General features: G+C 38.5%; 3 protein-coding genes across 5 annotated transcripts; 2 read left to right on the top strand and 1 right to left on the bottom strand.

The window, feature by feature from the left end:
- Nucleotides 1–726: 726 nt before the first annotated feature.
- LOC108041580 (1-acyl-sn-glycerol-3-phosphate acyltransferase alpha) lies at nt 727–16,405 on the bottom strand. 2 transcript variants are annotated; one of them, XM_044460845.1, is made up of 5 exons: nt 16,295–16,405; nt 15,006–15,660; nt 13,376–13,804; nt 7,612–7,745; nt 727–3,051 (listed from the first exon to the last, which is right to left on the bottom strand). In XM_044460845.1, the coding sequence occupies exons 3-5, from the start codon at nt 13,555–13,557 to the stop codon at nt 2,381–2,383; spliced, it is 987 nt and encodes a 328-aa protein (XP_044316780.1). In that variant the 5' UTR covers nt 13,558–13,804; nt 15,006–15,660; nt 16,295–16,405; the 3' UTR covers nt 727–2,380. The 2 variants fall into 2 exon arrangements, with proteins under 2 accessions (XP_044316780.1, XP_016975010.1); XM_017119521.2 differs by lacking the exons at nt 15,006–15,660; nt 16,295–16,405 and adding an exon at nt 14,414–14,432.
- A 763-nt stretch (nt 16,406–17,168) lies between these two features.
- Nucleotides 17,169–19,494, top strand: LOC108049899 (ubiquitin-like-specific protease 1D). 2 transcript variants are annotated; one of them, XM_017131295.2, is made up of 2 exons: nt 17,169–17,284; nt 17,403–19,494. In XM_017131295.2, the coding sequence occupies exon 2, from the start codon at nt 17,488–17,490 to the stop codon at nt 19,279–19,281; it is 1,794 nt and encodes a 597-aa protein (XP_016986784.1). In that variant the 5' UTR covers nt 17,169–17,284; nt 17,403–17,487; the 3' UTR covers nt 19,282–19,494. The 2 variants fall into 2 exon arrangements, with proteins under 2 accessions (XP_016986784.1, XP_016986785.1); XM_017131296.2 differs by having other exon boundaries at nt 17,180–17,284; nt 17,428–19,494.
- An 886-nt stretch (nt 19,495–20,380) lies between these two features.
- LOC108049900 (multifunctional protein ADE2) lies at nt 20,381–23,776 on the top strand. Its single transcript, XM_017131297.2, has 5 exons — nt 20,381–20,600; nt 20,983–21,186; nt 21,496–21,640; nt 22,525–22,637; nt 22,703–23,776. Exons 1-5 carry the CDS (start codon nt 20,570–20,572, stop codon nt 23,503–23,505), a joined length of 1,296 nt encoding a protein of 431 aa, XP_016986786.1. The 5' UTR covers nt 20,381–20,569; the 3' UTR covers nt 23,506–23,776.
- The last annotated feature ends 327 nt before the right edge of the window (nt 23,777–24,103 follow it).

Raw genomic sequence — 24,103 nt, 5'->3', positions numbered from 1 at the left:
TAATAACGGAACTTCCAATCTAAAACAATCAACATCAATGGAAACCATTCAATAAAACTTATCGGCTAATTGAAACAGGCTAGCAACATAGTTGAATGACATTGCATTTAGACTGATCGATCCCGATGCCCATGGGTCATTGGACAATGCCCCCTCGAAGGTAAGAGCCCCTTATCGGACCGCTTAATGGAAATACATTATCTCGACAGCCGGTTAAAATTGGTCCAATCAACGTTGCATAAAAAACTGAACGATTAGATTTAAACCGTATGTGCATTATTATGTTTAAATTTAGTAAGTTACCCTTCAGCACTTAATAAAATTGGGCAGAAAGCTATTAATCAGCCTGATTTGCAATTCACGTCAAGATCATATTATTTCCAAAAAACAAATTACAGAACAAAAATACAATAGGACATCTTAGATATAAGAAAACTACTCGAAGTTTTAAAAATTCCAGCTTAAAGTGGAGAAACCAGAATACTTACAATATTTCCACTTGCAGAATGTTGACTTTACTGTCAAAAATACCAATATCACTGCCTTGATCAATCTTAATCTTTGATCGCCATTGATTTTCCATATTAGAGGTAATATATTTTGTCAATCTTTACGAGAGCACTTAAAGATACGATTGGGCATAGTCCATGGGGAAATCTCAACCTTCCAAATCTGACCGATCTAAATAAATCAGACCGCCCAAACAAACAAACACATACAACCATATATTCGAAAAAAAAATATTTATTATACTCGTATTTAATTGTTTCCTTCGATTTCGTCTTCTTATCGCTTTTGATTTGTCTTTAAAGTAAACCGCATCGTATTTACAAAGTTAGGTTAACACTTTACCAAGTAGTTGGTATACAATTCACATTATACTTGAATACATAAATAGGTGTTAGTTTAAAGATCCCTTAAATTCCTTAGATGCCATGAGGTGATACAAAATACAAAGTTAATCGAATACAAACTTGATTCAATTTCAAGCGGAAAAGATTTATTTTATATGGGTGCCCTAACCTACATAGTTAGGGAATGTCTAGTAAATAAAATACGTGTGGTTTTAAAATAACGCGGTTAACTGCTCGCCAGGTGGTCAATTGTAAAAATCGACCCGATTTTGGCCCACACATGTAATGCCATTTGCCATCCTAGTCATCCACAATTTATGTTTAGATAATTATAAATTTTTAAGATGTATATATAGATATTTGGTTTAATCATCTAACAATTACACGCGGCAACAGGAAGGAAAGATCGAAAAAGATTAACGAAATCTAAGGCTCTAATCTAACTGATTTGGATTATAACAAGGATTTAATACGTTTGCAGCAATATTTGTTAGTATAATCCATAAGACTTCGAGTTAGACGCGTCCTTAGAAACCTGTTGCAAAGTGTAGGTTAGCTTTTAAGTTTTTGGTTCTTTTTTAAATATTTTTTTTGGTATGTGTTGCCTAGGAAAAAGATAAAGTCTGACAGTCGAGGGTTGCAATTTGGTTGTTGCTGTTCCTAATACTCATTTTGGTGCCTGAATTAGCCAAACTATTTGGATGTCGGTGTTTTAACGTGAGCCGTAGCCAGAAACATTTCCTGAGTCAAGCCAAAGCTATGAATTAAGCTGTTAAAATTCACTTTTCCTTAATTACTTAGATGAAAAATTAAATATTATGCAAGTGCTGAAATCTACAAAATGATGCTCAGTTACAGGCAGAAATGAGTGACAGTTGTAAAATTGCAAAGTGTTTAGATAAAGCAAGCTGAATAGAGCCCGAAAAAGTGTTTAAAGTTAATGAAATGTTAAGAATTGTTTACCAATAGGCCTATTTGGGCTTTTAACTTCTCAGATTTCAATATCTTACAGTTTGATAAAGAAACATCTATAAATGACAAGGTATTTATCAAAGAAAAATGTCATCACAAAAGCTACAGAAAGCCATGTTTTAAACATTGAATTAAACTGTATAAATATTGATACAAAATTTAACCACATCATATATAATTAAAGAAATAAGTTACTAATTACTATTCCAATAGGTATTAAATTACAATTCACAGAAACATAAAACATTAAATAAAAGTCTTACAAAAATTGACAAGCTATTGACTTCACAAGATAAAACAAGATAATACTGTAGGTGTACAAAATTGCACAAGCTCTAGATTTTATGTCGAAATCCAAATCCCAAATAGGCCTATAAAGCTGGTTGTAAACGATGTAACTGCAGTCTTTCTAAATTTTCAGCCGCTGCACCGTTTACAACCATTTTGAAATGTTTACTATGTAGCGCCCTACGTGTCGCTTCAGCTTCGCCAATGAGGTGTGTGATTTTTTGTCTTTTTGGGATATGAGTGTGTAAATTAAATTGCTACGTCGCCTACAGTGTCTTGAGCAAGCTGGCCTTTGCAGCACCGGCTCCGTAACCCGCCGGCTGGCCGTATCCGGAACTGCTGCTGGCGACGGCCGCGGCGGCGGCCACCGTGGCATCCGGAGCGGAGTTGGAGGCGGGTGAGGAAACGGAAACGGAAACAGGAACGCCTCCCTTCATCATCGGCTTGTACCGCTGCAGCGCCTCCGCGGACGTTAGCTTGAAGGTTTCGCTCATCTGAGAGCGAACCCGGTCCATTAGCACATCGATGTCGTCCTTTGTGAGACCTTCGGTGCTAACCGGCGGCAGAGTGGTAATCACAATGCGACCCGCATTCAGGATCTTCTTCTTGTCGTTGAGGAATGTACAGTAGGAGGAGAAGACCACCGGCAGGATGGGTATCTGCTGGTCGATGGCCATGTGGAAGGCGCCCTTCTTAAATGGATGCAGTTCGCCCGTGTTGCGTCGCGTTCCCTCCGGAAAAACCCAAAGTTTGATTCGTTGCTTCTTGATCCGCCGATTCACATCGTTCAGCGTTTCGCGCGCCTTCTCGCCGCGCACTCGATCGATGAAGATCAGACCAGCCAGCCAGGCCGCCAAGCCGAAGGGCCAGGCGTAGAACAGTTCCCGCTTGGCCACCACCGTGCACTTGTTCATCACATGCCAGATGTTGAACATGCCTGCGGATATTACGAAAAAGTTATAATTAGTTGGGAACATTCAGAAACAATTAAAAGAGATCCTACGATTGAAATCTTTAGATTTAATTCGAATAAACACTAACACAGACAATTTTTTACTTTCTTATTTTTCAAATATTTAAGAAATTGGTTTTTATTAATCGTTTAATAAGTATATGTAATCATATAAAATCCGAGGTCTACTTATTTTTTATTAAAAAACCGAAAAAATTTAAATGAAAAATATTTTTTTCTGTGAATATAATTTTTTTTGGAAATTTAGTATCGAATTCAACTAGGTACGGCATTCAAACATTCGACCACTATTTCCCAGAGTTTTAATTAAATAAAATTGAGCTGATTTTTCCAGATTTTAGCCAGAATATTCCAACATGCGACCACTATTTCCCAGGGTTTTGATTAAAAACCGAAAAATGTACATGATTTTTTGCGAAACAATTTATTAAATTTTTTTCTTTTCTATAAACAAAGTAAGCTAGAAATCGGTACTCAAAAAATGAAAGTGATTTCTGAATCGTTGCATTAGTTTTCCATTACTTGCCGACCAAACACAAAACTAGATCTCACAAGATTAAAAAAAAAAGATTCTAGACTAAAATTTCACTTGTATGGAAATGGAAAGTAACAATAATCGTGTTTACAGTAGCTTTTCGGAGGTCCATATCAAAAGGAAGATGGAGCTCATCTACGGACTGACGAGTGCCGGGGATTTGGAGCTATGCGCCAAGTGGTTGGACAGGTTTGGTAACATCGTCCAGGAGGAGACCAGGGCCAGGGACTATCTGCTAGTGAAGATGATGCGTCAGCTGCAAGAGACGGGCCGCTTTTCGTTGCCATTCACCGACTTGGCCAACTGCAGTTTGGACTTGCGACTGCTCCGACCGGTGCCACCTTCGGTTCCGCCAAAGCCAGTGAAGCGTTGCAATTTGGAGGACGGGTGCAGGCTCGATATGCCGGTGATGTTGTGGGAGCCCCACCAGTCGAAGTCACCACCACTCCGACCTGTAAATGCCGCAAGACGAGTCAGGGTTCCAGTTCCCAGCCCTGATCTCTGTCGCCAGCAGGAAATTCTGGAGCGGCGGGAACGAGATCGCCTTGAGCGTGAACGCCGCGATCGCGAACGGGATCGCCAGAGGGTCCTGCGAGCCGAGCATCAGCAGCTGGACCGCCAGCGCCTGGAAATGGCTCGCCAGCTACGCGAACAGCAGTTTCGCGAACTGCAACTGAAGGTGAAGGAGCGACGAGACCACGAGCGGTATTTGTTGGACAAAAAGCGGCAGGAGGAACAGCGACTACGGGAGCAGTATTCACCCCTCAACATCCAGAAGGATCGCTTGCGTTGGCAGCGTTTGCATCGCGAGCGGCGTCTCAAGGAGCGAATCGATCGTCAGGAGCGGTCTCGGCGTCTTCATGAGGATGCAGAGCAAGCGACGAATATAGAGCAGCTGGGGCAAGTGCATCCCTGTTCCGAGGAGGCCATAAACGCTGTCAGTGATCAGCAGTTGAAGCTGCGGGCGGAGAATGTCAAGCAGAAAATAGTGGCCTATGAGCACCTAAAGGAATACCACCGGGAAAGAGCGCAGGCGGAACGGGAACGGCAGCGCAGGAAGCGGATGGAGCGGGACGAGGAGGAGAAGCGCAGGGAGTTAGCGGACGCCAAGAGGAGAATGCAGCTGGAAAAAGCCGAAGAAGAGCAAAAGTTCCAAGAAGAAGAACGGGAAAGGGCTCGTCAGATGACCAGAAGAGAAGAATTCAAAAAAAGAGCTGCCGCGGAAGAGCTCCGCCGAAAAGAAAGGGAGGAAGAAGTCCAAAGAAGAATCAGAGAGCAGGAACTCCTAAATGAAAGGCTAAAACTAAGGGAAGAGAAAAATAGAAAAGAAAGAGAAGAGAGCGAAAAAATCAAACGAGAACGCGAAGAGCGCGAGACAATCGAACGAGAACGCCAAAAAATCGAACGTAAAGAACGCAAAAAAATCAAACGGGAAGAACGCAAAAAAATCGAACGAGAAGAGCTCGAAAAAATCGAACGAGAAGAGCTCGAAAAAATCGAACGAGAAGAGCTTGAAAACATCGAACGAGAAGAGCTCGAACAAATTGAACGAGAAGAGCTCGAAAAAATCGAACGAGAAGAGCTCGAAAAAATCGAACGAGAAGAACTCGAAAAAATTGAACGAGAAGAAAGCGAAAAAATTGAAAGAGAAGAGTTTAAAAGAAAATATGTCAAACAGCTTACGCAACATCGCCAAGAAATGGAAGTAATCGAAAGGAAAGCAAACGACCAAGTTAAACAACTAAAAAAAATGACTGAGGAGCTTGAGAGCGAACTTCAGGAGGCTCTGGAACGAGAAATAAGGCAGAAGAAAGATTTGACAAGGAAAATCTACAAGCTGCAAGAAAAAGAAAGACTAGGTTCGGAGGACCTAGAAAGAAAGGCACTTGAGCAACAAGAAGAATGCGATAAAATCGCTAAAGAAGATATACTTAAAGAAAATAAACTATTAGAAAAACTTCAGCAGGATAACAAGATAAGAGAAGAGCTGGAAAGTAAAGTAATAGATGAAATTCAAATTGACAAAGCTCAGCAAGAGAATAAGGAAGAAGACGATCAAGGAGAGCAAGAGAACAATAAAGAACACCAAAGAAATATATCTGAGGATAATGGTAGGAAGAAAAAATATACCGAGAAAAAACTGCAGAAAACAAGAGAAATTGAAATAAATCAAAATGAACAGCCCTCTCAGGAGCCATCAAATGAAATGGGACTCCAACAAGATCACGATCTACAGGCGATTCACAAAGCCAGTATGAACCAGGAAACAGAAGATGTATATGTGGAGGAGGAACTTCCCGAAGACATTAACTGTCAGTCTACAAGTAGAACAGAGAATCTTCAGCCTGAAAATAGAGCGGAGAATCCTCAGCAGTCTGATTCGGACTCATATAACCCGCAGGATCAATATAGGGAGATCCATATCCTTTTGAAGAAGCTGCAAGAGGAGAAGGACAGCCTAAATGTGCTGCTCCGCGAGCGCTGTCAAAAACTCGAGGAGGGACGTTTGGAAGCGGGAAATCAATACATTTATGAGCCAGAACATGTCCAATTCTCACGTCGCGTGTCAGAACACACTGCACTCAGCAGTCTTTCCTGGCGGAAGGCTCAAGCGGATTGGCATTGCACCAACACCAAGGGGATTAAGGATGAACGCTTGCGAAATATCGAAGGAGAGCTGGAAAATGAACGACGGATGAGACAGGAGAGAACAGAGGCTGATCCAATGAAGCATCCATCTAAAACTCAACGACCACCCAGTTCCAGTCTCGAGTACTTCCAACCAGGATCCTCGAGAACCCGCAGCGAACGCTTAGCTCGCTTCATTGGCAGTGAAGAGGAAACCGAAGACGATGTTATTTCCATACAGGATTCGCCGCCAGCTCCATATGGAAATCCAGAGCAACGAAAGGAATATGTCAACTATGTTCGCCATCGTGTAACCGAGTGGCGGAAAACTCTTCCAAAGAAATCCAAACCCGACGAGATGAGTAAGACAATAGCTGGAGGTGAACCAAAAACTGGCCAGTTAGCCATGATACAGAGTGCCACTCAATTGATCAAGCTGATCCAGGATGATGTAGCCAGTTTGACCAACACCCAAGAAGAGACTTTCGATTCGGTGGAGATGATTAAGTGCCAGGAGACCGAAGGGAAGATAGGACCACCAGGTTCTATTTTCCAAACGCTTCTCCGTCCGCTGCTTCTATCCAACAAGGAGATTTTCAACCATCTGCTCGAGACGGTAACCATTTTGGACAATCAGCTGGAGGGGCATATTGTCAAGATATTAAAGCGAACCCCCGCCAGACAAGATGTGCGGGAATTGCGATGGCAAGCGGATGTACTTTTGGAGCAACAGCGACAGGAGCAGAAATCTCCCCATGCCACCAATGAGCAGACGTTGCGACAATGGAAACGACTGGCCAAAAACACACTGCTCCTGCTGAGGGATCTATTCCGCGAGTATTGCGACGTGGGAAGCACCCTAGTTAACAACACCCTGAAGACCATCGAGCAGCTATATAGCGATACTTTATACAAGAAAACCGACTGACATTACTTTTAAGTTAATTGAAATGTTCGGAGTTGTTAATTTAACTTGGGGTTGGTCGAATTCATCGATATACTCGCATCATTACAATAAAATTGTACATTCAAAAGAAGTGTAAGCTAGAAAACTTTTTGGTTCATATATCAATAATATGTTATATTATAAAAAATAACGTTAAGGTGCTTTATGTAAAAATATTCTAAAAACAGAATCTATGTTCCCAAAGAAATCTGCTCGTTATCCAAGTATTCTAAGTTATATATGTAATTTCGAATTAGTTTTTTCCTTAGATTTCAAACTCAAAGAACTGTTTAATAACGTAAAAATAAAATGAGATTTGAAATATCTGCCCTATTCCTACGATAGTCTGTTTTAGCTAGCCATTTCGGGCAAAGATCAAATTAATTTCAATCGTATGCAGAGCCCAGTTTATTACCCAGTACATCCAGCGAACTCTGGTGGTTGGCCACAATGATGCAGGCCTGGTCCTTGGCCAAATGCTCCTTGCCACGCAGCTCCCAGCGCAATCCGATTAATGTCGAAACGCGGTGGCACCAGGTACTTGCCCACCTGCAAACAACAATATTAGAAAATGTATTAAAACTGCGAATTAATTGATTAGGATTATCTTAAATGGAAAACATAATGTTAATAGTAGAGTCCAACTTCCTTAATAAGAACTTCTTTTATACAACTGAAATTAACTATATTAATTATAACAAGAAAGAAAATCTAACTTCGGGCGGGTCAAAAATTTGATCAACGTTTAAATGAAAAATTTGAATGCAGATTTTTTGAGAATCAAACCACAAGTCTTAGGAGGTATGCCACTTTCAAATCGGATCAAATTTGGTAAAGTTATGGACTCCGGAAGTCCAGCTGTGGGTCACCTTTTAACAACACATCGGAAACATGGAAATAAATGACATGAAAATGGGTCAAAAATTGGATCAACGTTAAAATGAAAATTTTGAATGCAGATTTTTTGAGAATCAAACCACAAGTCTTAGGAGGTATGCCACTTTCAAATCGGATAAAATTTGGTAAAGTTATGGACTCCGGAAGTCCAGTTGGGGGTAACCTTTTAACAACACATCGGAAACATGGAAATAAATGACATGAAAATGGTCAGAAATTTGATCAACGGTAAAATAAAAAATTTTAATGCAGATTTTTTAAGAATCAAACCACAAGTCTTAGGAGGTATGCCACTTTCAAATCGGATACAATTTGGTAAAGTTATGCACTCCGGAAGTCCAGCTTTGGGTCACCTTTTAACAACACATCGGAAACATGGAAATAAATGACATGAAAATGGGACAAAAATTTGATCAACGTTTAAATGAAAAATTTGAATGCAGATTTTTTGAGAATCAAACCACAAGTCTTAGGAGGTATGCCACTTTCAAATCGGATAAAATTTGGAAAAGTTATGGACTCCGGAAGTCCAGCTGTGGGTCACCTTTTAACAACACATCGGAAACATGGAAATAAATGACATGAAAATGGGTCAAAAATTTGATCAACGTTAAAATGAAAAATTTGAATGCAGATTTTTTAAGAATCAAACCACAAGTCTTAGGAGGTATGCCACTTTCAAATCGGATAAAATTTGGTAAAGTTATGGACTCCGGAAGTCCAGTTGGGGGTCACCTTTTAACAACACATCGGAAACATGGAAATAAATGACATGAAAATGGGTCAAAAATTTGATCAACGTTTAAATGAAAAATTTGAATGCAGATTTTTTGAGAATCAAACCACAAGTCTTAGGAGGTATGCCACTTTCAAATCGGATAAAATTTGGAAAAGTTATGGACTCCGGAAGTCCAGCTGTGGGTCACCTTTTAACAACACATCGGAAACATGGAAATAAATGACATGAAAATCGGTCAAAAATTTGATCAACGTTAAAATGAAAAATTTGAATGCAGATTTTTTGAGAATCAAACCACAAGTCTTAGGAGGTATGCCACTTTCAAATCGGATAAAATTTGGAAAAGTTATGGACTCCGGAAGTCCAGCTGTGGGTCACCTTTTAACAACACATCGGAAACATGGAAATAAATGCCATGAAAATGGGTCAAAAATTTGATCAACGTTAAAATGAAAAATTTGAATGCAGATTTTTTGAGAATCAAACCACAAGTCTTAGGAGGTATGCCACTTTAAAATCGGATAAAATTTGGAAAAGTTATGGACTCCGGAAGTCCAGCTGTGGGTCACCTTTTAACAACACATCGTAAACTTGGAAATAAATGACATGAAAATGGGTCAAAAATTTGACCAACGTAGAATTGAAAATTTTGAATGCAGATTTTTTGAAAATCAACCCACAAGTCTTAGGAGGTATGCCACTTTCAAATCTGATAAAATTTGGAAAAGTTATGGACTCCGGAAGTCCAGCTGTGGGTCACCTTTTAACAACACATCGGAAACTTTGAAATAAATGACATGAAAATGGGTCAAAAATTGGATCAACGTTAAATTGAAAATTTTGAACGCAGATTTTTTGAGAATCAAAAATGAAAAATTTGAATGCAGATTTTTTGAGAATCATACCACAAGTCTTAGGAGGTATGCCACTTTCAAATCGGATAAAATTTGGAAAAGTTATGGACTCCGGAAGTCCAGCTGTGGGTCACCTTTTAACAACACATCGGAAACTTAGAAAAAAATGACATGAAAATGGGTCAAAAATTTGACCAACGTAGAATTGAAAATTTTGAATGTAGATTTTTTGAGAATCAAACCACAAGTCTTAGGAGGTATGCCACTTTCAAATCGGATAAAATTTGGAAAAGTTATGGACTCCGGAAGTCCAGCTGTGGGTCACCTTTTAACAACACATCGGAAACTTAGAAATAAATGACATGAAAATGGGTCAAAAATTTGACCAACGTAGAATTGAAAATTTTGAATGCAGATTTTTTGAAAATCAACCCACAAGTCTTAGGAGGTATGCCACTTTCAAATCTGATAAAATTTGGAAAAGTTATGGACTCCGGAAGTCCAGCTGTGGGTCACCTTTTAACAACACATCGGAAACTTTGAAATAAATGACATGAAAATGGGTCAAAAATTGGATCAACGTTAAATTGAAATTTTTGAATGCAGATTTTTTGAGAATCAAACCACAAGTCTTAGGAGGTATGCCACTTTCAAATCGGATAAAATTTGGAAAAGTTATGGACTCCGGAAGTCCAGCTGTGGGTCACCTTTTAACAACACATCGGAAACTTAGAAATAAATGACATGAAAATGGGTCAAAAATTTGATCAACATAGAATTGAAAATTTTGAATGCAGATTTTTTGAAAATCAAACCACAAGTCTTAGGAGGTATGCCACTTTCAAATCTGATAAAATTTGGAAAAGTTATGGACTCCGGAAATCCAGCTGTGGGTCACCTTTTAACAACACATCGTAAACTTGGAAATAAATGACATGAAAATGGGTCAAAAATTTGACCAACGTTAAAATGAAAAATTTGAATGCAGATTTTTTGAGAATCATACCACAAGTCTTAGGAGGTATGAATGACACTTTCAAATCGGGTATAATAATGGAATATATGGTGGTATATGCAAACATATGTTATGAAATATTTATTGTCGAAAACGTGTGCCAAACCATTTTAGTAAAATATCTGGGAATATCTCTAACGACCACATGAAGTCTGTCAACAAAATGAACATAAAATCCCCCACTTATATTTTAGGGTGGTAAACAGGGTGATATTCTTGTTTCTATTCATTTTCCCCGATCAAAGTTCATAGAACATTTCCTCCACTGATAATTAGCCGTAATGAAATGAACCCTAAGCAAAGCCAATTGTAAATCCAATATTATTTAATCAAGTTGACAGCCATCGAAGCGTAGCTCTGATTTCTCCCCCGTCGCAGGGAAGGCACCCATTCTATCACATTCATTGTCCAATCGGCACAGTCATGACACTTAAACACAGCTCGGGAGCGGTTTAAATGATACCCCAGGGAGGGCTTGCCGTGTTTACTGTGTTTACTGGGAATTCTGGTTTATTTCTTACCTCCAACAACGGATCGATAAACTGCATTAAATAGTTAGAGCGGCATAATTGATTCAGATGAGTGGTATATGCGCGACCACTAGACTTTTAATCATCCACCCCCCAACCCCTATATCAAACACTCATGGTTGTCTAATGCAAATGGTTATTTGAGTCGAGGGAAAACGTTGAGGTGGCGGGAAATTCTAGCAAGTGCACTAACCACATACCAAAAATTAACCTCGTTGGGTACAGAAATGGGTTTTCCATTGGCGTGCAACAGCCACCTTTCCCCATATCCAACAGCCTGGAAACTCAAGCACCTAACCATCCAATTCAATTCCCCCCGAAAACTTCGTCCTTGGCCTGACACCCAGGCGATACCGCCTCAGTTAAAAATCACAAGCAGAAAACACTAAAAACAAAAATCACGAACTTGTTTTATGATATTTTGTATGTATGAAAATATGTTAGATAAATTAGAAAAACAAATCCATGTATTTTTTAAGAAAAATTTCAAATTTGTGTTTAGTAAATCTTCAATAACTGATTGATTTATAATACCCGAATGATCTTATCTATATGAAAAATTAGTTTGCCTCGCTAGCAACAATCGAGGCAACACCTTGGTCACCAATTATCCGTAAGTGAGCAATAAACGCCTTATCTCCGTTGTTAAATTAACCAATCGGAAATATATTCGTCAAAAGCTCAATATCCGATGCCGGAATCGGTAAAAAAAAAAGAACACCATAAACATAATTGTATGGAACCATAAATCTATATAAATCGTATATTTTCCAAGAATAATAAAAAAAAACACGTAAGTCATTAAATAGTTATCTTAGGATATTTCGTAAAAAGGTTAACATAGTAAAAAATGAGCGTAACTCGATTTATATGTGGTTTTTGATTAAAGTCATTATATTTACAAATATTTCAAAAGATTTAGTTGAAACTTTATATTACAGTTTCAACAGCGATTATTCAGATACAAGTTAAAACAGATATCTAAAGTATTTTATTATTTTTTGTAGTGCAAAAGAAATCGTAAATATTACCAACAAGGGTAAAGCTTCTCGGACAACCTGAAACCTTGGCGGACAGTTGACCAGAATTGGATTGCGGACACCTGCAGTCACTCCTCCGCATTTGGGGCCTTGTTAATATTGATAGCCAATAAAAGTTGTATGTGTCATTGACGCAGTCGCCTTGGGAGCTCAAGGAATCCTTCCTTGTAAACAGGTGAATCAGAATCGAAATCAACCATCATCAGTCTTTGAGCATTGGCAGCAATTATGTCTTTTTTTTTTGGTTACAATAAAGTGATTTTTTCATTTCTCTATCAGATTGTCAGACCAAGAAAATGCATTATTTACCGGCAATTTGAGGGCCCTAGTTGATTGTCTAAAGTAATTTAACAGGTCAGGTGGGGGGTGTGATGCCAGTTAGCGATTAGGAAAATTGTTTCATTAAATGGATTGATTTGCATAAGAAATACCATGCCCCATATGCATAACATACATCAAGTAAAGAAGATTTTGTTTTAAAATCGATATTTTGCTTAAAACAAACGAGTTCTTAAAAATGTTTTTCCTTTTCAGATCAAATCACAACTGAAAAATAACCACAATTTTAGGGGTTTACCAGTAGTACTTGAAAATTATAGTAATCTTTTAAAATATGTGTAAGATATTTTAAAGCACTACTCAACGATTCTAAAAATCTACGTTTAAAAAAATACTTTTCTACCATATTGTTAATTGGAAAAAAAATCTTTAAGCTTAATTCAAATATTTTTACTACCAATTGATCAATTTAGAATGTTTGGCGTAGTCTGCACTGTGCGCTGATTGACATCAAGTCACTTAAGATCTTTATTGATATTCGAGACAATCGTTCTGCGGTTAATCAAAATGTGTATGTTGATAGCAAAGTGAGATTTTCGTTTCTGACAAAAGTTTGTGTTCTCTATTATTTCTTGTATGTTTCCATATACTTTTAATTAAGATTTTAAAATCAAGATAAACTATTGATAAGAGATTAGGATATATAATATAGCTATACAATAGATTATAAAAAATATCAATTATATCAGTTTTCCTGTTGTGACTACTGTGTCCCATATCTAACCAATGATAATAATGATTTAATATATATTTTGGCCTACTCACAGTAGATTGCGGACATCGCAGGGTCGCGTGAGGAAGGCCGGGATGAGGACGATCGAGTTGAAGGATACGATGCCGTAGTACATCATGAATTTGAAGTAGTATCGGAATATGTGGTTAGTCTCGTAGAGAAAAGGCAGCATCAACAGCAGGAAAAGTCCCAGCAGCTCGATAAACGAACTCATAATGATCCCGATTGTAATGCTGATATTTGATTCTTTTCTACTGGGATTCGAATTACTGGGTCCGATTCAGATCCGGATCGTGCTAGAATCAATCTGTGGACTTTCCTCCCCTTTTCACTTTCTCCACTCCTTTTCCTCCCCTATATGTATATCTTTATATTCCCTCTTTCTCTTGCTCCTCTGGTTAAGGCAGATTGCAGTCTTTTAGGTGAGAGTTGTGTGTGGCTATGTGCTTCCTGTCGTTGTGCTGAAAAGGAGAAAATTGAAAATTTATAGAGATCTTTAAATATGTAATATATGTTTAAACTAAATAATAATTCAATTCAATAATTCTAATGAAAAGAAACGTATAAAACTAACATTATTAATAATAACATGTTTAGTTTCCATGGTAAATATATTAAAATCAACCTTTAAATTAAAAAAGTTGTACGAAAGGGGAGAAATAAAACAGTTATTAAGGGGTTAATTTTACAGTTTTACAAGCACCACTCTTTTGTTATGGTTAACTTAATAAAGTGATAAGTGGTGATAAAAAAAAGGGGAAAAATGGAGATCTTGCGATTGGAGTGCGCTGCACGCCATTTCTCCCATTCCTTTTTACTTATACTTGTTCTCTTTCTTTTATTCAACTATTAACAGGGCAATTATGAGAGTGCAACAAACCACAACATTACACACACATACATATACACAGCAGCCCATAAGAAAGAGAAAAAAATCAATTTAAATTTGCGCCCAGCGGCGAAGAACGAAACAAAACAAACGAAGGAAAAGGCAAAAAAAAAAGTGTGTTTTATTAAAATTAATTGATCAGTTACAAAATTTCTATTTGAGTGCTAAATAAATTATTTACATTGCGGGAAACTGTCGGTTTTCCTATCACTTTTATTTAGATCCATAAATCTTCTTATTTTTGATTTTAGTCCCTGATTGACTTTATTTACCTTGACATTTAAAAATATTTTTTTTAAGAAATGACAAGGAAACACATTTATAACACCAATTTGAAGAAACTATATATACATACATAAGTAAATTTATATTTACAATATTTATTGTTATAAATTTTAAATATTAACTTAATAAAGTACATTTTTTACAAAAATTAAATAAACTTGATGTTGCAAATAAGTCCACCTAGGGTTAATACTCTTTTTTTCTAAGCACATCTGGCAGAAAACAAAATAAGCAAAAAAAAAACGGTAATATGGGGTTGCACGAATAGAGCGGGCGAAAGAGAGGAAGAAAGAGAGCGGCAGACACGCCAAGGATAATAGAAAAAACAAAAAGAAAAACTATTACACACACACACACACATAAAATAAGCATAAATAAATACAATTTTCGCCTGCTTTCCAATTAAATTAAACAATTTTAATATAACACAATTGCGGCAGAGAGGAATTTACTAGCACAACAAGAAGGCATAAAAACTGAGTTCTCACTTTTTTTTGTTGTTAGCTGGTTTTCTTTTTGTTGTAGATTTTAATAAAAGGGATTAGGTTTTTTTATTATATTTTATTGTTGTTGTTGCGGCGACGACACAACGCCGACGTCGACGGCGACGCGAAAACGCTGCGTTTTTGCGAGAATTTCCGTTACCGGCGTTCGCGCGACTTTCTGAGCAACTGAGGCGAAAAGGCGAAATTCGAAATACAAAACAAAAAAGCGAGGCGACGGCGAAAAGCGTGTGGCGGAAACAGTGGCGTACGCAGGAATTCGTAAGGGGTTCTATTTCACATTTTATTTTCGATTATATGCTTACATTTTGTATATTTTATGATCAATGTTATTGCAATTTATTATTTTCAAGTATCAGAAGAAATTTATAAAAACCAAATATGAAGTATTTTGAGATCCTTAAAGGGTGGGGAACTTTTTAACCCTCAAAATCTTTTTGCCGACACCACTGGGCGACATCAACGTTGCGCAGCCGATGTCACACGGCGATTTCGATTCCAATTGAAGCGCAGGTCCATCGAGCTTGTGACGTCACTATGCGTGAGGACGATAACCACCTCGCACATATTCGATACCCTGCCACAGTTTTCGATAAGTATCGATACAACAGAAAATACCACAAATCATAGGAAAAATAAGCTGCAAAATGAACAATAATTTTTCAAACTAATTTAAATTACTGTTACATTCTAATTAAAAAATATTTTAAATCTAATCCTTAAACTTAAATCATGTTGAGTTAAATGACGTATTTGTTATCTTTGGTAAACTTTTGTAAACCATACGGCTAAGTTCAAGCTCGATCCTTTTTAGGAATTGCAAATGAAATGAGCGGCCTTAATCCATACAAAATGATTATCGATAGTACGATAGGTGTGTGTCCACAATAAAATCCAACAATGTTGGTTAGTGCCCTTGCTAAGCATTTACATAGTAAATTAAAAAAATTGTGACTTAACCATAGTTAAAATTTGATTTATAAGCATTGTTGTTCTACAAATAATTTTTAAAAAACCTATGTAAAAAATTTATTATTTTAATTTAAAATTAAAAAAAATTCTTTTAACATTATAAGTTAAATCGAATACAATTAATGTTGAGAACAATGCGCTTTAAGTTAAACAGTATAATAATAATAAACAAAATTCGAAAATATAAGCATTATATTTGCATTAAAATTAATTTCTAAATAAATTGAAAAGTGTAAAAGTAATGCTATGCTCTGTCTCAGTCCACTTCCTCTTCCTAAAAACACAAGCAAAAAATTATATACTTCTCAAACACTTGGCAAGCTTGCTGACAGCCAGCAAGTTATGATTTAAATGCGATTTTATGCACTTGGCAACCAAATCAATGTAAATGCGAAATCGCCCTTTAGCCTGCGGAAAACGTGTGTCAGGCAACGGGGAACCGTTTTTATTTTTATAAAGGCAGTCTTGGAAAAAACAAAAACAAAAATATTTTTGTTTACATTTGATTTTGTTATCTCCGAACGATCCGTGTGGGGTCATGATGGATGATGGACGCAAAACTATAATATAAACAAGTACGTTATAGTATGTTTAAATTGTATAAATTTGAAATAACAAATTTCATACTTTTGGATATATATATAAATAATATATAAAGATTTGATATTTTAATTATTTTTTAACATATATATATTTCAAAATCGATTTATAACTTATAACTTTATAGAAAGCGAACAAACCATTTGTCTTCAGAAATATCAATAAGCCATAATCAATCTTTAATTTGTAGTCGCCAAGTTCTTTTATGTTTCTAAAATCTTCTAACATTTCTATCATTTTCCTAAACTGTCTTAAAATTATATAGAATTTATCCGTAATACAGAATACCTGTACCAAAATTTATTAACGACTGTAGTATTCTATACTATACTATACTAAATTAATCGATGCGTAAATTTTGCTTCATAATATCAAATAATTCTTTTTTTTCTAAAAAATATAATTTTAACTTATTTTAATTTGAATTCTATCGATATTAGTTTTTGAAAAGTGATGCAATAAAGACCCTAAATAATCCAAAAATCGTGAGTGACAAAATTAGCAAAAAAAAAGATATCGATACATATAAAGATACGATATCGATAGGGCAGCGCACAGATGTTTAGGATACACCACTAATCGTCGAACTTTTGCAACACTTGAAAATACGACGCCGTTTACAAAATCTTGAAAGAGGAAAACTTAAGTCTTTGGAAGTCAAGGAGTCCGAAAGACCGGATCCGCCGCTCGAGGTAAATGCTGAAAAATGTAGAAAAATTAAAAAATGCATTTGCCGGTCAAAACCAAATCAACAGACCACTGACAACTTGTTTAACTTTTTCTTGAAAACAAAAAAAAAACCAACTGCAGCCCGGGAATTTTCAATCGATTCCAGAAACTTTGGGATTCAGGAGTCTATAATGTCTATATGGTAATTATAAACCATAACTGATATATGTGCGCACGAATTATGAAACGCAGAAGGGCAATTTCGGCGGCGGAGGAGCGGGAAGAGCGGGAGGTGGCGGCATCTACTCAGCGACCACAACAACAACAATATCCTGATCGTCCTTTTACAAGGGATCCAGCAGTTCGTCGGATTTCCCTGAACGACTATATGATCCTCACACGCCAATTGCTTATCAATCGGGCTAGCCGGCATAATCAGAATAGGCGGTGTGCCAAGATGCTGGTGATCCAGGAAAGCGGTGAGCAGAAGATCATCACCATGACGTTGCCCAGTGTATCCTGCACGGTTCAGGATATATTGCAGCAGGTGGGCGTTAACTTCAATGAGAGTACCACCATCGATTGCCTGGAGAATCCCGGTGGCAATATTCATGTGGTGGTCTCTGTCGGTTTCACCATTAACGCACCGGCTGCCGAGATGGTTGCCCAGGCGGAGGAGATGCTTAGGGAGATGACCGCTGGTGCCTCTAACGGCCAGAAGACCGAAGAAACCAGTTCTACGGGTGGAAAACCAGCTGATCCCCAGTATTCCCAAACCAGTCAGTCGCAGGAGCAAGTTGAAGGTGTCCACAAGCGTCCAAAACTCAGCGAGAGCAACTCTACCAACGGTAAACCAGCATCTCCAAAGGACAAGAGATACGTCCTGCCAGCAACGCGTGTTTTCAGATACTCGGCAAATGCCAGTTCGTCGGGTAAACCACCAATTTCACCCGAAGAATTGGCAGAACAGAGGCGCCTGCGCAGGAATCGCAAGTGGATGCTAAGCAGGGACTTTGAGAGTGATGATGAGGTGGTGCTCCTCAGCAGCGAGGATGAGGAGACCACCGATGAGGGGCAAACGGAGAAGAATGCCACATCGGAAAGACTGAAACTGACGGCCCAGCCGCAGGATAAAAAGCCGCGACAGCTGTCCGTCGACGAGGATGTAACTTTGTTGATCTATCCGCCCACGGGAACCGGCGGCTTGTGCATCAACATGAAGGATTATGTGTGCCTCAGCAGTGGCACATATTTAAACGACATTATAATAGACTTTTACCTTCTTTGGCTCAAGAATACGGTGATACCAGAGGCTCAGCGCGATAGAATACATATATTCAGCACATTTTTCCACAAGAGATTGACGACTTTGACGCGTCCGATGAACACAAAGCAAACGGCTGCTCAAAAGCGTCACGAAAGGGTTCAAAAATGGACCCGTACGGTGGACATTTTTGATAAGGATTTCATAATCGTACCCTTCAACCATCAGGCCCATTGGATACTGGCAATTATATGCTTTCCAAGCCTGAGGGGCTCTGTGCCATATGACGGTGATGGTGTTGGCGAGGATTTAGGTGATGACAGGGCGGTGAAGCAACCCTTGATCCTCGTATTCGACTCCTTGACGGGCACATCTCGTAGTCGTATACTAGCCATATTGCGGGATTATCTTACCTGCGAGTACCAGGCTAGGAAGCCGAATGCGCAGGCGCACGTCTTCAACTCGGATAACATGCCCGGTCATCGTGTCGAGGTGCCGCAGCAGGAGAATCTCACCGATTGCGGCCTCTATTTGCTGCAGTATGTGGAGCAATTCTTCACCCAGCCGATCAGAGACTACAGGTTGCCCATCAAGACGCTGGCCAACTGGTTTGATCTGCTCACGGTTACCAAGAAACGCGAGGATATTGCCAAACTCATCCAGCGTCTAATGGACGAGGGTAATCAGCAGCAGCAGCGCCAAATTCTGCCCGTGATTAAATTTCCCACACTAAATGGTCAAATGGTGGAGGACTGAGTTTTTTTTTTTTTTTGAGCGTAAAGTTCGTAAGAGGGTAATTTTGTTCAACAAATCTTTGAGACATAACCAAAACTATTTGTAAAATTAGTGAACACTTAAAACTCCTAGGGTATTACCTCCTATCAGCATTATACTCGATCGAAATTACCCGACTGCGGTTCTAGGCAACACAATACAACTGAAATAAAGCACAAAACGCATGATTAACAAGTCTTGGCTAGTTGTTGTTGTCGTTGCATAGCGAAACCATTGCATTTGTTTTTGCAAAAAAAAAACTACTTTGATTCTATTCCCTCAATCCATCAAAAAATTTAATTTTTATGGAGTACTTAGAGGTACAAGTGAAAGATAGAGGACAAGGAAGGTCACCAGTAGAGAGAAAGGGGTCACCAAAAGGTAGAAAAGAGGTTAACCAAAATGACAAGAGCCACAAAGTTCTCCCCTTTGGCTCTGTTCAGAGGGTCACCCTCTGTGGCTCATGTCAGAGGGTCACCAAGGGGCGAAAAGGGGTCACCAAGGTGGGAAAGAAGGTCATAAAGAGTCGAAATTGGGCCAACGCGAAGAGAATTAGGGATAACTAACGGGGGAAATTGGCTCCCAAATCTAAGAAGGCCCAAAAGGAAGTGAAGTTAGGTCACCTGGAAGGTAAAAATAGATCTACAAGATGAGAAAATTGGCAACCAAGAAAAGAAAAGGGTTAAAAAGACGATAACAAATTCACCATAAGGAGAAAGGGTCCCCAGAAAAATAGGGTCAAAAGGTCATTAAAATAAAAAGAATACCCACAAAGTGGAGTTAGGTCACCAACACAAAGAGAAAGGTAACCAGACCGCCAAAAAATCCAGCCATCGAGTTGCATTATAAAAACAAAGCTTTACACAATACCAAAATTAATTTCTAAAATTAGCTAGCAACTTGAAGATTGCAGGGTATTACCGATCAGCATTATACTCGTTTCTAAGCCCACACACGCACGCACGCACACACACACACACATATAGGCTAATGTTTATACGATCTCTGTGTATTGGTGGTGGTTTCGGCGATAAGAAAATCGAGCCATAAAGTCGCGCCGGCGATTCTGTTGACGTTCAGTTGCTTTGGAGCGATTCTTCGAATCAGACGAGCGGCGGAGTTAACGTTACTAAAAAAATAAGCAAAAAAACAGGCAGGAAAACAGGGAGAGAAGAGAGGGGAAGCAAAGCAAAAGCACAAGCGAATATCGAGCACAAAGCAAAGCGCGCAACACGTGAAACAGCAGACGCCAATTGGTTTTAATTTCGAGATGTCCACCGCAGCCACAACAACCGCATCCAGTAAGTTATCCAGATCTCGAGTTTCCTCCAATATAAACAGCCCCAAACACACAAACAATTGTAACATATCAAATTCAGCTTATTCTGTGCATTCCCCAGTTAACAAATTATAAGCAATAATTATTATTTTAGTAATCACTTCATAAGAGTGACTTCTTTAATTGCAAAAAGTAAAATTCTTCGCCAAAATAAAAATTATATTTCCTATACTGGAAAACTATGAATAAGTATTTTTGATGTTGATTATATTATGACCTGTATTATTGTGCACAAAAAAATATTAGCTTCTTAACTCAGTCTGATAATTTTGCTTTAACAAAATATTATTGTTAGAAAACCTGATATAGATCCTTAATTTAATATATTTTTCAAATTTCCACAGTTGAGGGATACAAGCTGGGCAAGGTCCTCATCGAGGGCAAAACCAAGCAGGTGTACGACCTTCCCGAACAGCCGGGACTATGTCTGCTCCTCAGCAAGGATCGCATCACCGCGGGAGATGGAGTCAAGGCCCATGATCTGGCGGGCAAGGCAGAGATCTCCAACACCACCAACGGCCAGGTTTTCCGATTGCTCAACGAGGCCGGTGAGTATACTTATACATTTATATAATATAGAATATACAGCTATATACATAGTTTTCATCAGGTTTTAACTAATAAAAGGCAGTTTGGTTTAAACTTTCAGTTCGTTATTCAGTTTTTAAAGGATCATATTAAATATTTAAACTATTGATAGTTTTGTTATAAAATTTAGTGCCTTGAATGTTTTTCAAGTCTGTATCTGATCAGTTAAATATGATAGTAGCCTAAAACAATTATTTTAAAAGTTTCAAATAATACACGAAAGTGGTTAATAATATGATTTTCATATAATTTTACCTTATTTTTACCAGGAATTCGCACCGCCTATGTGAAGCAGTGTGGCGCCAAGGCCTTCATAGCCCGCAAGTGCCAGATGATACCCATCGAATGGGTGACTCGACGCCTGGCCACCGGATCGTTCCTCAAGCGGAATGTTGGAGTGCCCGAGGGCTACAGGTTGGTATGGTAACAGTGGGTGTACATCTGTGGCTGGGGTTATCACCCAATCCGAAACGAAACGAACCGATTCGATCTCTCTTATCTGGGCCCGCTTGCGGTAAACAAATTTAACTGCAATCCGATGCACTGAGGCCGGGTCAACAATCGCTGATAAGCCCAGATAGATGTATTCCCCATACCCCTTACCCCTCGAAACAAAACGTTGCTAAAGTCATCAAAATCGCATTGTGGAATCTGTAATTCGAGCCGGATTTTCGTCAATGCATCGCCGATCTCCGCAAACCCCATGTCACTTGATTTCAATCCAAGGCAACATGCCTATTTGTGGCTTTAATCATAGAGCATTGCCAACAGCTCCGCCTTTATGAGGTTTTTACATAAAGTATTTGTGGGATAAAACTAATTTCGGTTAACTTTTATTAAAACTTGAACTGAATTTAAAAATAATTCTAGTCTATTTCCTTGCAATACAATACAAAGTCGTGTTAAGGTGACAAACATAATGGCATATATAATTTTAATTTGTGATAATAATATAATATCAGATAGATTATTTTAAACTATCAAGTAAATACAAAATCCACTGCTTTAATAATTTAATTAAAATAAAAAAAATAATTTTAGTTTTATTTTAAATTTAACTTTTTATGCAAATCTTATTTTCCACAAAGCTTAGACAAATTTCATGCAAATTTCGACTTTAAATGTGTTTCATAATAGAAATTTTGTTATATCTGGTTCTAAAAACCAAATATGTGTATCTTAAAGATTAAAAACGGTTTATAAGTATTTTAATCTTTGCAGTTTTTGTGAAAAAAAAATAAAAATGAATTGTTGATTGTAACAAAGCAAATAAATAAAATGAAAACTACATTTTGCAGATTCTCACCGCCCAAACAGGAGACGTTCTTCAAGGATGATGCCAACCACGATCCCCAGTGGAGCGAGGAGCAGATCGTGTCGGCCAAGTTCGAGCTGAATGGCCTATTGATCGGTGAGTCTTTTCATTCATTCCTTTATTAAATATCAACTTACCCATGCATTTTTAACGCAAAACAGGTCAAGATGAGGTGGACATAATGCGTAGAACCACTCTGCTCGTCTTTGAGATTCTCGAAAGGGCGTGGCAGACAAAGAACTGCGCCCTTATCGACATGAAAGTGGAGTTCGGTGTGTGCGACGATGGCAATATTGTGCTGGCGGATATTATTGACTCCGATTCTTGGCGCCTGTGGCCGGCCGGTGATAAGCGATTGATGGTGGACAAGCAGGTGTATCGCAATCTGGCATCCGTAACTGCCAGTGATTTGGATACGGTCAAGAGGAACTTCATTTGGGTGGCCGAACAACTGGCCGATATTGTGCCAAAGAAGGACCATTTGGTGGTGGTTCTAATGGGCAGCGCCTCAGATACTTCGCACAGCGAGAAGATTGCCACCAGCTGTCGATCCTTGGGCCTGAATGTGGAACTCCGGGTGAGTTCCGCCCACAAGGGACCGGAGGAGACGTTGCGCATTGTCCGCGAATATGAGTCGGTGATGAGCAACCTGATCTTTGTAGCAGTGGCCGGAAGATCAAATGGTCTGGGTCCCGTCGTTTCCGGCAGCACCAACTATCCGGTGATCAATTGCCCGCCCGTGAAATCGGACAATATGCAGGTGGACGTGTGGTCCAGTTTGAATCTGCCATCGGGCCTGGGCTGTGCCACGGTCCTCTATCCGGAGGCAGCTGCTCTGCATGCGGCCACCATCCTGGGACTGGGCAACTTTATGGTCTGGTCGAAATTGCGTGTCAAGGCGCTTAACAACTTTATCACCCTGAAGAAAGCCGATAAGGAGCTGCGCGGAGTGCGAAATGCTTAGGTTTCCAATGGACGATTGATCACCTAGTGATCCCATTGGATATCATCCGGAGCCATATAGTAATCCTCTACAGACCATTGTCCAGGGATCCCTAAAAAATCATCCGCAGTTCCCTTCGTTTGTTATTTCTTTTCCTCTCTTTGTTTTTTTTTTTAACCAAACTTTTTTATTTTTGTAGTATTAAGAAAGCATGACTTGAACTAGTTGTACCCCGTTCTGGATAGGGTAACTCGAAATACCTAATAATAAAATGAAAATCCAAAATGTAAAATCTAAAATCTATCTTAATTATATATTGGTTGAGGCATCGTCTAGATATAAGGGTGCTATCTACAGATTGATCAGGGGAATTATAAATAGGGATTCTAAAGCTACTGTAAGAGCATTCTGATATTTGTATTCAGCTGGGGTTGAAAAAAGTTCCAGGCTGGAACTTGTCAAGATAGATTACCTAATTTGCATCCCTGCTTCTATTATTTATGATCTTAAGTAATCTTTAATTTTCTAACATCTCGCTTCCCACTAATTAGTAAATTTTCAAAAGTTTATCCTTATTCCTAATAAAATTGTTCTTTAAAAGTTTATTACGGAAACTCAT

Source organism: Drosophila rhopaloa, unplaced genomic scaffold (assembly GCF_018152115.1).
Source record: "Drosophila rhopaloa isolate 14029-0021.01 unplaced genomic scaffold, ASM1815211v1 contig_3, whole genome shotgun sequence".
Classification (NCBI taxonomy): Eukaryota; Metazoa; Arthropoda; class Insecta; order Diptera; family Drosophilidae; genus Drosophila; species Drosophila rhopaloa.
This window is presented reverse-complemented; position numbering and strand designations above follow the sequence as displayed.

Excerpts from the sequence above, each read along its gene's own strand:
- LOC108049899 (XM_017131295.2), top strand. The coding sequence starts at position 17,488 with ATGTGCGCACGAATTATGAAACGCAGAAGGGCAATTTCGGCGGCGGAG.
- LOC108041580 (XM_044460845.1), bottom strand. The coding sequence starts at position 13,557 with ATGAGTTCGTTTATCGAGCTGCTGGGACTTTTCCTGCTGTTGATGCTG. Across the intron at positions 7,746-13,375 it reads TGCGATGTCCGCAATCTACT|GTGGGCAAGTACCTGGTGCC; the intron begins GTGAGTAGGCCA and ends TGTTGTTTGCAG. Across the intron at positions 3,052-7,611 it reads GAGTTCGCTGGATGTACTGG|GCATGTTCAACATCTGGCAT; the intron begins GTAATAAACTGG and ends TAATATCCGCAG.
- LOC108049900 (XM_017131297.2), top strand. The coding sequence starts at position 20,570 with ATGTCCACCGCAGCCACAACAACCGCATCCA. Across the intron at positions 21,641-22,524 it reads GGAGTGCCCGAGGGCTACAG|ATTCTCACCGCCCAAACAGG; the intron begins GTTGGTATGGTA and ends TACATTTTGCAG. Across the intron at positions 22,638-22,702 it reads GCTGAATGGCCTATTGATCG|GTCAAGATGAGGTGGACATA; the intron begins GTGAGTCTTTTC and ends AACGCAAAACAG.